Source organism: Anolis sagrei, chromosome 8 (assembly GCF_037176765.1).
Source record: "Anolis sagrei isolate rAnoSag1 chromosome 8, rAnoSag1.mat, whole genome shotgun sequence".
Lineage (NCBI taxonomy): Eukaryota > Metazoa > Chordata > Lepidosauria > Squamata > Dactyloidae > Anolis > Anolis sagrei.
This window is the reverse complement of record NC_090028.1, coordinates 23,459,035-23,471,326: the sequence shown is the minus strand read 5'-3', so window position 1 is coordinate 23,471,326 and position 12,292 is coordinate 23,459,035. Positions and strand designations below refer to the sequence as shown.

Genomic DNA, 12,292 nt, shown 5'->3' with positions numbered 1-12,292 from the left:
TACGAGATGAACTTTATGGAGACATGGAGTTATTTCAAAATCATGCTGGATTTGGGGGGCAATTCATTCAATTAAGGGAACGAGGCAGCAAAACCATCCGGTCTTATTCCAGTCCCATTAGGTTTTATTAGGTGCAAAAGCACCATCACAATGTATCAGCCATGAAGGTTAAAGTTTTTTTATTTAATGAGCCCTCAGTGGTGCAACGGGTTAAACCAGCATTTCCCAACCTGGGGGTTGGGACCCCTGGGGGGGGGGTCGAGTGGGGGTGTCAGAGGGGTCACCAAAGACCATCAGAAAACATAGTATATTCTGTTGGTCATGGGAGTTCTGTGTGGGAAGATTGGCCCAATTCTATCGTTGGTGGGGTTCAGAATTCTCTTCAATTGCAGGTGAACTATAAATCCCAGCAACTACAACTCCCAAATGTCAAGGTCTATTTTCCCCAAACTCTACCAGTGTTCACATTTTGGCATATTGAGTATTTGTGCCAAGTTTGGTCCAGAGCCATCATTGTTTGAGTCCGCAGTGCTTTCTGGATGTAGGTGAACTACAACTCCAAAACTCAACATCAATGCCCACCCAACTCTTCCAGTTTTTTTCTTGGTCATGGGAGTTCTGTTGCCATGTTTGGTTCAATTCCATTGTTGGCGGAGTTCACAATGCTCTTTGATGGTAGGTGAACTATAAATCCCAGCAACTACAACTCCTGAATGACAAAATCAATTCCCCCTACCTCACCAGTATTCAAATTTGGGCGTATTGGGTATTTGTGCCAAATTTGGTCCTGTGAATGAAAATACACCCTGCATATCAGATATTTACATGACGATTCATAATAGTAGCAAAATTACAGTTATGAAGTAGCAGCGAAAATAATGTTATGTTTGGGGGTCGACACAACATGAGGAACTGTATGAAGGGGTCACGGTATTGGAAGGTTTGAGAAACACTGGATTAAACCCTTGTGCTGGCAGAACTGAAGACTGACAGGCTGGAGGTTCGAATCCAGGGAGAGTGCAAATGAGCTCCCATCTGTCAGCTCCAGCTGCCCATACATGGACATGAGAGAAGCCTCCCACAATGATGGTAAAACATCAAAACATCCAGGCATCCACTGGGCAATGTCCTTTCAGACAGCCAATTCTCTCACACCATTGGCGACTTGCAGTTTCTCAAGTCACTCCTGACAAGGATTTTTTTTAATGTGTTGTCGAAGGCTTTCGTGGCCAGAATCACTAGGTTGCTGTGGGTTTTCTGGCCATGTTCCAGAAGCATTCTCTCCTGATGTCTGTGGCATGCATCCTCAGAGGTTGTGAGGTCTGTTGGAAACTAGGCAAGTGGGGTTTATATATCTGTGGAATGATATCCAGGGTGGGAGAAAGAACTCTTGTCTGCTTGAGGCAAGTGTGAATGTTGCAAACATAACCTACAAACTATCTAACCACCCACTAAGAAAATACAACCAATTCTACAGTCAGAAAAGGACAAGATGACTCCTCTCACCTCTGCAGGAGTCTATTGCATACTGTGCAACTGTGGACAAGTCTCAAAAGGGACCCACAAACGCAGCAGCATTGCCCAGCACGAATCAAGGAACATGAAAGGCACTGCAGACTAACCAGAAAAGTCAGTCATATCAGAGCACTTGATGGACCATCCCAGACACAGCATATTACGTGACAACACAGAAATGCTGGACCACTCTAACAACTACCATGTCAGACTAGACAAAGAAGCAATTGAAATCCACAAGAAGCACATGGACATAGAATCATAGATCATAGAATCATAGAATCAAAGAGTTGGAAGAGACCTCATGGGCCATCCAGTCCAACCCCCTGCCAAGAAGCAGGAATATTGCATTCAAATCACCCCTGACAGATGGCCATCCAGCCTCTGTTTAAAAGCTTCCAAAGAAGGAGCCTCCACCACACTCTGGGGCAGAGAGTTCCACTGCTAAACGGCTCTCACAGTCAGGAAGTTCTTCCTCATGTTCAGATGGAATCTTCTCTCTTGTAGTTTGAAGCCATTGTTCCACGTCCTAGTCTCCAGGGAAGCAGAAAACAAGCTTGCTCCCTCCTCCCTGTGGATTCCTCTCACATATTTATACATGGCTATCATATCTCCTCTCAGCCTTCTCTTCTTCAGGCTAAACATGCCCAGCTCCTTAAGCTGCTCCTCATAGGGCTTGTTCTCCAGACCCTTTATCATTTTAGTCGTCCTCCTCTGAACACATTCCAGCTTGTCAATATCTCTCTTGAATTGTGGTGCCCAGAATTGGACACAATATTCCAGGTGTGGTGTAACCAAAGTGGAATAGAGGGGTAGCATTACTTCCCTGGACCTAGACACTATGCTCCTATTGATGCAGGCCAAAATCCCATTGGCTCTTTTTTCCACCACATCACATTGTTGGCTCATGTTTAACTTGTTGTCCACAAGGACTCCAAGATCTTTTTCACACGTACTGCTCTTGAGCCAGGCATTGTCCCCCATTCTGCATCTTTGCATTTTGTTTTTTCTGCCTAAGTGGAGTATCTTGCATTTGTCTCTGTTGAACTTCATTTTGTTAGTTTTGGCCCATCTCTCTAATCTGTCAAGATCGTTTTGAATCCTGCTCCTGTTCTCTGGAGTATTGGCTCTCCCTCCCAATTTGGTGTCATCTGCAAACTTGATGATCATGCCTTCTAGCCCTTCATCTAAGTCATTAATGAAGATGTTGAACAGGACCGGGCGCAGGACGGAACCCTGCTGATGGCACTCCCCTTGTCACTTCTTTCCAGGATGAAGAGGAAGCATTGATGAGCACCCTCTGGATTTGTCCATTTAACCAATTATAGATCCACCTCACCGTAGTTTTGCCTAGCCCACATTGGACTAGTTCGTTTGCCAGAAGGTCATGGGGGACCTTGTCGAAGGCCTTACTGAAATCCAGGTACGCTACATCCACGGCATTCCCCGCATCTACCCAGCTTGTAACTCTATCGAAAAAAGATTCCATAGCTATATAAACCCCACATGCCTAGCTTCCAACAGACCTCACAACCTCTGAGGATGCCTGCCATAGACATGGGTAAAACAGCAGAAGGGAATACTTTGGGAACATGGCCAGACAGCCTGGAAAACCCACAGCAACTCAGTTTTTTTAAAATTTATTTGAGAAGTTTAATTTGCTCACAGAATTTCACCAGACAACATTATTATGTCATTAAGCAAACTGATGAATCACAGCATTTAATCACCCCATATTAAACTATAGATTAAGATTTTTAAATTAATTCAGCAAAATTCACTGAACGGTGTCACTACAAAATTAGCAACATATTTGGCAGAGTTTCTCTTGTCATTGCATAATCTTATCCACCACTGCTAGTTCCTATAATTATGCTACTCCATCTTGTACCATGCCTGAAGGTACATTCTTTAACTTGCCTTGAAATTCTTTAGATTTTCATCCAAGCCCCCCACCACCCCACCACCCCACACACACACCTCTGCTTCCTATTGAAAAAGTTTTGCCATGAAACTTGGGGAAAGAGTTGAGTAAAACCCTGTTTTTTACACCAGAATGATGGGTTTTTGAGTGTTGGGCCAGGGTTCAGATTCCCAATTGACCATGGAACCTACATCTTGGGCAAGTCACACTCTCCTAGCCTGAGAGGCATGGCAATCTCAACCCTTCTGTATAAATCATGCCAAGAAAATTCTGAGACAGGTTTACCATAAAGCAGAAAAGGCTTGAAAGTAAACAAGGGCATGAAACAATGGCTTCAAACTACAAGAAAGGAGATTCCATCTGAACATGAGGAAGAACTTCCTGACTGTGAGAGCCGTTTAGCAGTGTGCAAAGGAATTCATTCCTGCTTTTTTCAAATTATAATCTAGCCCTCCAACAGTTTGAGGACCCCTGCATTAGACTCAGATTGTCTTATGGTCACTCAATTATATCAATTAATGGAGGTAAGCATTTTGCTATAGATGTCCTACAAAGGGGCAAAATTGTACTTTCCAAGAGTATTGATTAACCAGTGGATCCCATTTGTCAAGTACAATTAATGTCTTGGAATAATACGACATCACAAACATTACATTCAGAAAGTTCTGTGGTCACTAAACAATAGTGATCAATGGAAATAAGCCGTTTGCTACAAAGGAGGGGAAATTTGCACTTTCCAAGAGTATCTATTGGTTAGGCATGCCATTTGTTAAATGCAATTCATTTTTTGGAATAATAAGTCCCAATTGTCCTAGAGTCACAAAGCTGCAGATGTCCTACAAAGTCGGAAAAAATCATACTTCCCAAGGGTATCTATTGGTTAGGTAACCTATTTGTCATTGGTTTCCGTATTTCCTTCTAGGCTGCATTACTACCCTCTTTTCCTAATATTTTTCCATCTCCAAACAGCTCCCAATCAATGCTGATAAGCATTTCGTTATAGATGTCCAACAAAAGGGGGAAATTGTATATTTCTGAGCATGTCAATCGGTTAGAAATCCCATTTGTCCACAAGGCTATCATATACCATTCCATATTCCATTCTTGGCTTCATTGCTACCCCTTCCCCCCAATATCTGTCCATCTCCAAGGGTTCACTGGTGCCAATATGACACCGTCCACCCTTGAACCTCCATCGTCCCAAAGAGGCCAACATTTGGACCATAGAACAAAGATCTTTCCTCACCTGATGAGTTTGTGGGCAGCACCCTCAGGTTTTCGAACTCCAACATGGTGTATGAGGAGTCGAGGGACTCGGCGTAATCTGGCATTTCCATGTCCATTAGGCTTTGACAAATCCTCATTATTACTGTCAACAGAGACGGAAGGGGCCCCACGACCCTGCTGTCAATCACAGCTAGGGTTTCCAACAGAGTTGGTTTGACAACTACTGTCCTGTGCGCTCAGGATGACAAATCATTACCTAACTCCCCCTTCTGCTCCCTCCCAATATGATCAGGAGGTTGCAAGGTAGAAATGACCTAGTCTTTATTGCTCTCTCTCTCTCTCCCTCGCTCTCTCGCTTTCTTTCTCTCACCCCCGTGTCTATGCCCTGGATCATGGTTATATGATGCAGATAAGACCTGGTCTAAAACAAACCTGAATTGCATCCTCCACTCAATTGCATATGGTTTATGGCAATCCTTGAGCAAACATTTTGAAAAGTGCAGGCAATTGGAGATGTTTCCTCCACAGGGAACCAAGTATTGGACAGGTTGCAATACACACTTGTTAGGTTACGGCGGAGATGTTTGTCTTTATGGGTTTTAACATCAATATTTATTTTGACCAAAAAGAATATAGAAGGTGCCATCGTTTTGTGCTTGGGGAAGAGATTTTCAATTACACCAAGGAAGTTGTGTAAGAATGTGTAGAACCATACCAAAATCATGGGGACACGAAGGATGTTAGTGCCTTTATGATCCAAAAAGGAAGAAGAGGAAGAGAGGGAGAAGTAGAAGATTGAGATAGATGGAAATGGAGATAGAGATGGAGACAGGTGGAAATGGAGATAAATGGAAATGGAGATAGATGGAGATAAAGATGGATGGAGATGGAGATGAAAAGGGGAAGGAGAACCATTGCTTGTTTTTTTATTTGGAGTTGGAGATAGAGATGGAGATAGATGGAGGTGGAGATAGAAGGAGATGGAGATAGATGGAGATAAAGATAGATGGAGATGAAGATAGGTGGAGATAGATTGGGATGAAGATAGATGGAGATGGAGATGAGGAGGAGAAGGAGAACCATTGCTTGGGTTTTTATTTGGAGATGGAGATGGAGGTAGATGGAGATACATGGAGATGAAGATAGATGGAGATGGAGGTGGTGATGGTGATGGAGATGAGGGGAAGGAGAACCATTGCTTGGTTTTTTATTTGGAGATAGATGGAGATAGATGGAGAAGGAGATAGATGGTGATGGATATAGATGGAGTTAGATGGAGATAGAGATAGATGATGAAGATAGATGGAGATGGAGATGGAGATGGAGATGAGGAGGAGAAGGAGAACCATTGCTTGGTTTTTTATTTGGAGTTGGAGATGGAGATAGATGGAGATAGAGATAGATGGAGGTGAAGAGAGATGAAAATGGAGATAGATGGAGATGAAGATAGATGGAGATGGAGATGAGGAGGAGAAGGAGAACAATTGCTTGGTTTTTTATTTGGAATGTATAGGGTTGCATCTAGATTTGCTAATAAAAACGGATACACTTGCTCCCAATGAGTGTACTGCAAGTATACCTAATTTTGCAGTCAACTTATAATAAAATGTATCTTGCTGAAAACAAACACTTAGAGCAGGCACATTCAATCAACTGCTGAATGATGAATCAACCCATAGGTACACAGATAGGTCAAAATGGACCAAAAATGGACTCCCAAAAATCTGCTCAACATACCCATGGTTTAATGTAAATAATATTATATCTTGTTGTTGTTGTTCATTCGTTCAGTCGTCTCCGACTCTTCGTGACCTCATGGACCAGCCCACGCCAGAGCTCCCTGTCGGCCATCACCACCCCCAGCTCCTTCAAGGTCAGTCCAGTCACTTCAAGGATGCCATCCATCCATCTTGCCCTTGGTCGGCCCCTCTTCCTTTTACCTTCCACTTTCCCCAGCATCATTGTCTTCTCCAGGCTTTGCTGTCTCCTCATGATATCTTAGGTGTTATGAAAAAAAGATTGGCATAATCCATGTCAGCATAAGACCTATGATAAACTTAAAGTTCTGGATGTATCTGCTTTGCGATCCATTCGTGCAAAAAACCAAAGCCAAGGAAACAAAAAAATCCCAGCTAAGGATGCATGATAACGTTTTATTATAGGTAAGATATAAACTAATTAAATTGTTCAATAAGTCCCCTTCTCTTAAAAGAAGTCTAAGCACAGCATAAATGACTCCTTGGAAAGATAAGAGTTTATGTTTTTTATATCCTTGGACTATGGACAGAGGCTTCCAGCATCAGCTCAATTAGTCATCAATGAGTTGCTCTGATTTTCCTTGTGGTTCTCATGGTAGTCTTGCTGAATTGGGGCACTATCAATCGGAAGCATGTGTTTTCCAATGGAGCGAACGATGGCTTTCCTTTTTAAGGAAGTTGCATTGTATCCTACCGCTAGTGCCTTATCAAATTACAGGTTTCCACAGAATTAAAGTGGTGTTAAACTGCATTAATTCTATTGTCTAGATGCACTCATTTAGATAGTTGCCATCTTCATCTTGGGTGGAGAGCCAGTATTTGGCATAGGGTCTCTTCCTGAGATTAGGATCACCATATAGAAATTGCAGGATATGAATGAGGTTATCAATAATAATAATAATAATAATAATAATAATAATAATAATAATGTATTGTCGAAGGCTTTCATGGCTGGAATTACTAGGTTCTTGTGGGTTTTTTCGGGCTATAGAGCCATGTTCTAGAGGCATTTCTCCTGACGTTTTGCCTGCATCTATGGCAAGCATCCTCAGAGGATGTATCCACTACCTCTGAGGATGCTTGCCATAGATGCAGGCAAAACGTCAGGAGAAATGCCTCTAGAACATGGCTCTATAGCCCGAAAAAACCCACAAGAACCTAATAATAATAATAATAATAATAATAATAATAATAATACTTTATTTGTACCCCGCTACCATCTCCCCAAGGGACTCGGTGCAGCTTACATGAGGCCGAGCCCAAACACAACAATACAAGCAATAATAACAACAATACAAGCCATTAAAAACACATAGACAATAAGATAAACAACATTATCGATAAAACAACACATAATTAAAAACAGTGGGAAGGCCAAATGTTAAGTTAAAATTGGAAATAATGCTGGGACATGAATGGAAGGTGATACTGGTGTTTGTGGAAGGGCATACGAGCAGACTTAAAGAAATGTGCTTTGGAGGACCAAGTGCTATGGGGTCATTATTCCGGGAAGGCACACTGGAACAGCCACATCTTCAAGTTCCTCCTGAAAATTGCCAAAGTTGGAGCCTGTCTGATGTCTTTAGGGTGAGTTCCAGAGTCGAGGGGCCACCACCGAAACGGCCCTCTCTCTCGTCCCCACCAATCGCGCCTGCGATGCTGGTGGGATCGAGAGCAGGGCCTCCCCGGATGATCGAAGAGATCGTGTGGGTTCGTATACAGAGGCGTGATCATGCAGGTAGGCGGGTCCCAAACCGTTCAGGGCTTTGTAGGTAAGAACCTGCACCTTGAATTGGGTCCGGTAGATGAATGGCAGCCAGTGGAGCTCCTTGAACAGGAGGGATGACCATCTAGTCTTCCATCTCTTGCACCTGTCATGGTGATGCATTCATCCATATTCATATTTCATCATCTGTCGATGAAAGCTGGGAAGAGGGAAATCCACCTGACCTCCGACACATGCATTCACCTTTGAAGAAAATAAACAGCATGAAGTCAGGAATCAATAAAGTCATCTTTGGGGAGAAACATGCAAGTAGAAACAGTGTACCGCTCTGCTAATCAGTGTTGTGAAAACAAATCATTAGAGACTAATTTTATAATGGCAGCCACAAGACATTTAGCCAAAGCAGATGGCTGCTTTGCTTTGTGTCCGACTCATTGTTTTGGAGAGCCTGAATTGTGTTTTGTGCTGCAAGGAGGCCTAGGATTTCATTTTATAGCCAGAATATTATTGTACAGATTTGTAATTTCTTCCCCATTGGTAGCAAATCTGCCATTAAAGTCATGAACCACATTGTAAAAGAACACACACAATCTACTCTTAGCCTGTGTGCATGTGTATACATGTTATGTGCCCCTTATCCAGAATTCCAGCATCTGAAATATTCCAAAATTAATCATTGATGACCGTGAATTAAAATGTGTAGTTATGTAAATGGGGGAAGCTTGGGGGACAGTGTATAAAATTACATTTGGGCAATGTGTATAATGTGTATATGGAAACCTAAAATGATTCCATCAGCGCTGCCTCCGAAGAATCCTGCAAATCTCTTGAGAAGGCAGGCGGACAAATGTTAGCATGCTGGAAGAAGAAGCAAAGACCACCAGCACTGCAGCGATGCTCCTATGCCATCAACTCTGCTGGACTGGCCACGTTGTCCAAATGCCTGATCACCATCTCCAAAAGCAGTTACTATACCCCCAACTCAAGAATGCGAAACATAGCACTGGTGGACAGGAAAAGAGATTTAAAGATGGTCTTAAAACCAACCTTTAAATCTGAGGCATAGACACCAAGAACTTGGAAGCCCTGGGCCTTGAGCACTCTAGCTGGAGGTCAGCTGTGACCAGCAGTGCTGCAGAATTCAAAGAGGCATGAATGGAGGGCTAAAGGGAGAAATGTGCCAAGAGAAAGGCACGTCAAGCCAACCCTGACTGAGACCACCTTCTACCTGGAAACTGATGTTCTCACTGAGGGAGAACATGTGGATCAAGAACAGGGCTCCACAGACACCTATGGACCCACCGCCAAGACACCAGACTTGGAGGACCATCATCCTCAAACTAAAAAAGATTGCCTAATTAAGTATGAAGCATAAATGAATTTCGTGTTTGGACTTTGGTCTCATCATGTGTGTGTGTGTGTGTGTGTGTATGCCAAAATCCCCCAAATCCCAAATATGGAACATTTCTGGCCCCAAGCATTTTGGACAAGGAATGTTCAACCTGTATGTGATTTTATCAAGTGTGGTTGGTGGGGACGAGAGAGAGGGTCTTCTCGGTGGTGGCCCCCGGCCATGGAACACCCTCGTGAGGGAGATCAGACTAGCCCTTACTCTCCAATCCTTCCGTACACAATTGAAGACATGGGGTTTTTTTTTACAAGCCTTTGACCACATTTAGACTCTTTTAATGAATATATGTGAGGAACCATAGATTTTTTTTATCATGCACTTTACAAGTCTGAGACTGACTACTGATGTTTTTATGTGCATTTTATTGATTTTAACCAAGGGGGCATTGTGAAGTTGTGATGTTTATGTTGGTTGTTCCTTGTTTTATGTTATTGTTTTTACGCTTTCTGTATTTTGTGCAGTTGCACCTTTCTGTGCTTTGTGAGCTGTCCCAAGTCCCTCTAGGAGACGGTGGAAGGGTACAAATGAAGTGTATTATTATGATTATATTCTTCCTTGCATCCCGTTTCTTCCCAAGAATACAAATCTTCATTGCATTCATTCCTATTGGCAAGACTGGATAATTTCAGTTCTTATTCCATTACAAAAAAACATTGTTGGAAAGTGCAGTTTTTGAAGAATATTCACAATTCGGGACTTTTGTGTGCAAAATAGATGAATTGAATTCTTTTGCACAGAAAATGTATTTTTTTCTGTACAGAAAAATACAAATGTTTGTGTGAGAAACAAGTTTTCTATATTCCTGAATGAAAAATATTTGTGTATGCATGCAGAAGTCATAGAATCATAGAATCCTAGAGTTGGAAGAGACCTCATGGGCCATCCAGCCCAACCCCTTTCTGCCAAGAAGCAGGAATATTGCATTCAAATCACCCCTGACAGATGGCCATCCAGCCTCTGTTTAAAAGCTTCCAAAGAAGGAGCCTCCACCACACTTCGGGGCAGAGAGTTCCACTGCTGAACGGCTCTCACAGTCAGATGGAATCTCCTTTCTTGTAGTTGGAAGCCATTGTTCCGCGTCCTAGTCTCCAAGGAAGCAGAAAACAAGCTTGCTTCCTCCTCCCTGTGGCTTCCTCTCACATATTTATACATGGCTATCATATCTCCTCTCAGCCTTCTCTTCTTCAGGCTAAACATGCCCAGCTCCTTAAGCCGATCCTCATAGGGCTTGTTCTCCAGACCCTTGATCATTTTAGTCACCCTCCTCTGGACACATTCCAGCTTGTCAATATCTCTCTTGAATTGTGGTGCCCAGAATTGGACACAATATTCCAGGTGTGGTCTAACCAAAGCGGAATAGAGCATGGGGAGCATGACTTCCCTAGATCTAGACACTATGCTCCTATTGATGCAGGCCAAAATCCCATAGGCTTTTTTTGCCGCCACATCACATTGTTGGCTCATGTTTAACTTGTTGTCCACGAGCAGGCATGTAGCCGGGGGGGGGGGGGGCTCGGTGGGCTTCACCCCCCCCCCCCCCCGAAATTTTCATGGTGGTCCGCGAAACGGCCTTATTGGTGCATTATTTAAACTGTTCTGTTTATTCATATCATGATCTGATCACCATACTCAATATATCCCATATGCATGGGGGTATTGGGGTAATGATACAAAAGGTTTGCTAGGCTAGACCCTCTTTCACTCAGCCCCCCTGAAACTCAGCCCCCCCCCCCCGAACCCCCCCTGAAAAAAATTCAGCCCCCCCCCCCCCCCGAAATGAAATCCTGGCTATGGGCCTGTCCACGAGGACTCCAAGATCTTTTTCACACGTACTGCTCTCGAGCCAGGCATTGTCCCCCATTCTATATCTTTGCATTTCGTTTTTTTCTGCCTAAGTGGAGTATCTTGCATTTGTCCTCGTTGAACTTCATTTTGTTAGTTTTGGCCCATCTCTCTAATCTGTCAAGATAGTTTTGAATCCTGCTCATGTCCTCTGGAGTATTGGCTATCCCTCCCAATTTGGTGTCGTCTGCAAACTTGATGATCCTGCCTTCTAACCCTTCATCTAAGTCATTAAGTGTTTCTTTTTTCTAAAGAAAAAAAATGTGAGTGAAGTAAATCTATTATTTGCACATAAAATGCCATTTTCTGCACAACACAAACATCTCTGCATGATTTTTTCATGCAAAATCAGTCTTCAAGAAACCACTGCCAACTGTACAAAGGCTGACCGGTGATGAATCATCACACAATTCTGGGGATGTGAAGTATTTAGATATGAATATACCAGGCTTTTCTATCTCACTAGAACCCCTCTTTCTAAATGACAAGTTGTTGTGCAATTACGTATTCCCAAACTACCATCCAAAGTTTCCTCTAAATACTGCCTACAGTTCAGAAATGCCTTGAGATTTCAGCTGCAACCCATTTTTTAAATTCTGATGGTGCTGGGTTCTTCAAGTTATCTGGTTTTGGCAACAGAAATGCCCTTGGATTTCTCAGTTTTATCAATCAGGAGACACATCTAGAAGTCAACACTTACTCAAAAGGAATGTACCTGGCACAGGGAACAAGGAGCCTATCTAAGCCATTTGTATCTCCCAACAACAAAGCTCATGGAAGCCAAGAACAATTTTTCAGAAGGCAAGGAAAGCATGGAGAGAAGCATGAGCCAAGAGGAACAATGTTGTTCTCAGTGCTAGTTTTTCGGGATCATTCTCAACTAGTTTTGT

The 12,292-nt window shown here is 42.9% G+C and overlaps 1 protein-coding gene across 1 annotated transcript in view; it reads right to left on the bottom strand.

Moving 5' to 3' along the window:
* The window catches only part of LOC132783090 (hepatocyte nuclear factor 4-beta-like), a 35,970-nt gene extending 30,968 nt beyond the window's left edge, over positions 1 to 5,002 (bottom strand). The window contains exon 1 of the mRNA XM_060788161.2: positions 4,686 to 5,002. Coding sequence (XP_060644144.2) covers positions 4,686 to 4,803 — 118 coding nt within the window. The 5' untranslated portion in view covers positions 4,804 to 5,002. The remainder of the gene's footprint in view (positions 1 to 4,685) is intronic.
* Positions 5,003 to 12,292: the final 7,290 nt, after the last annotated feature.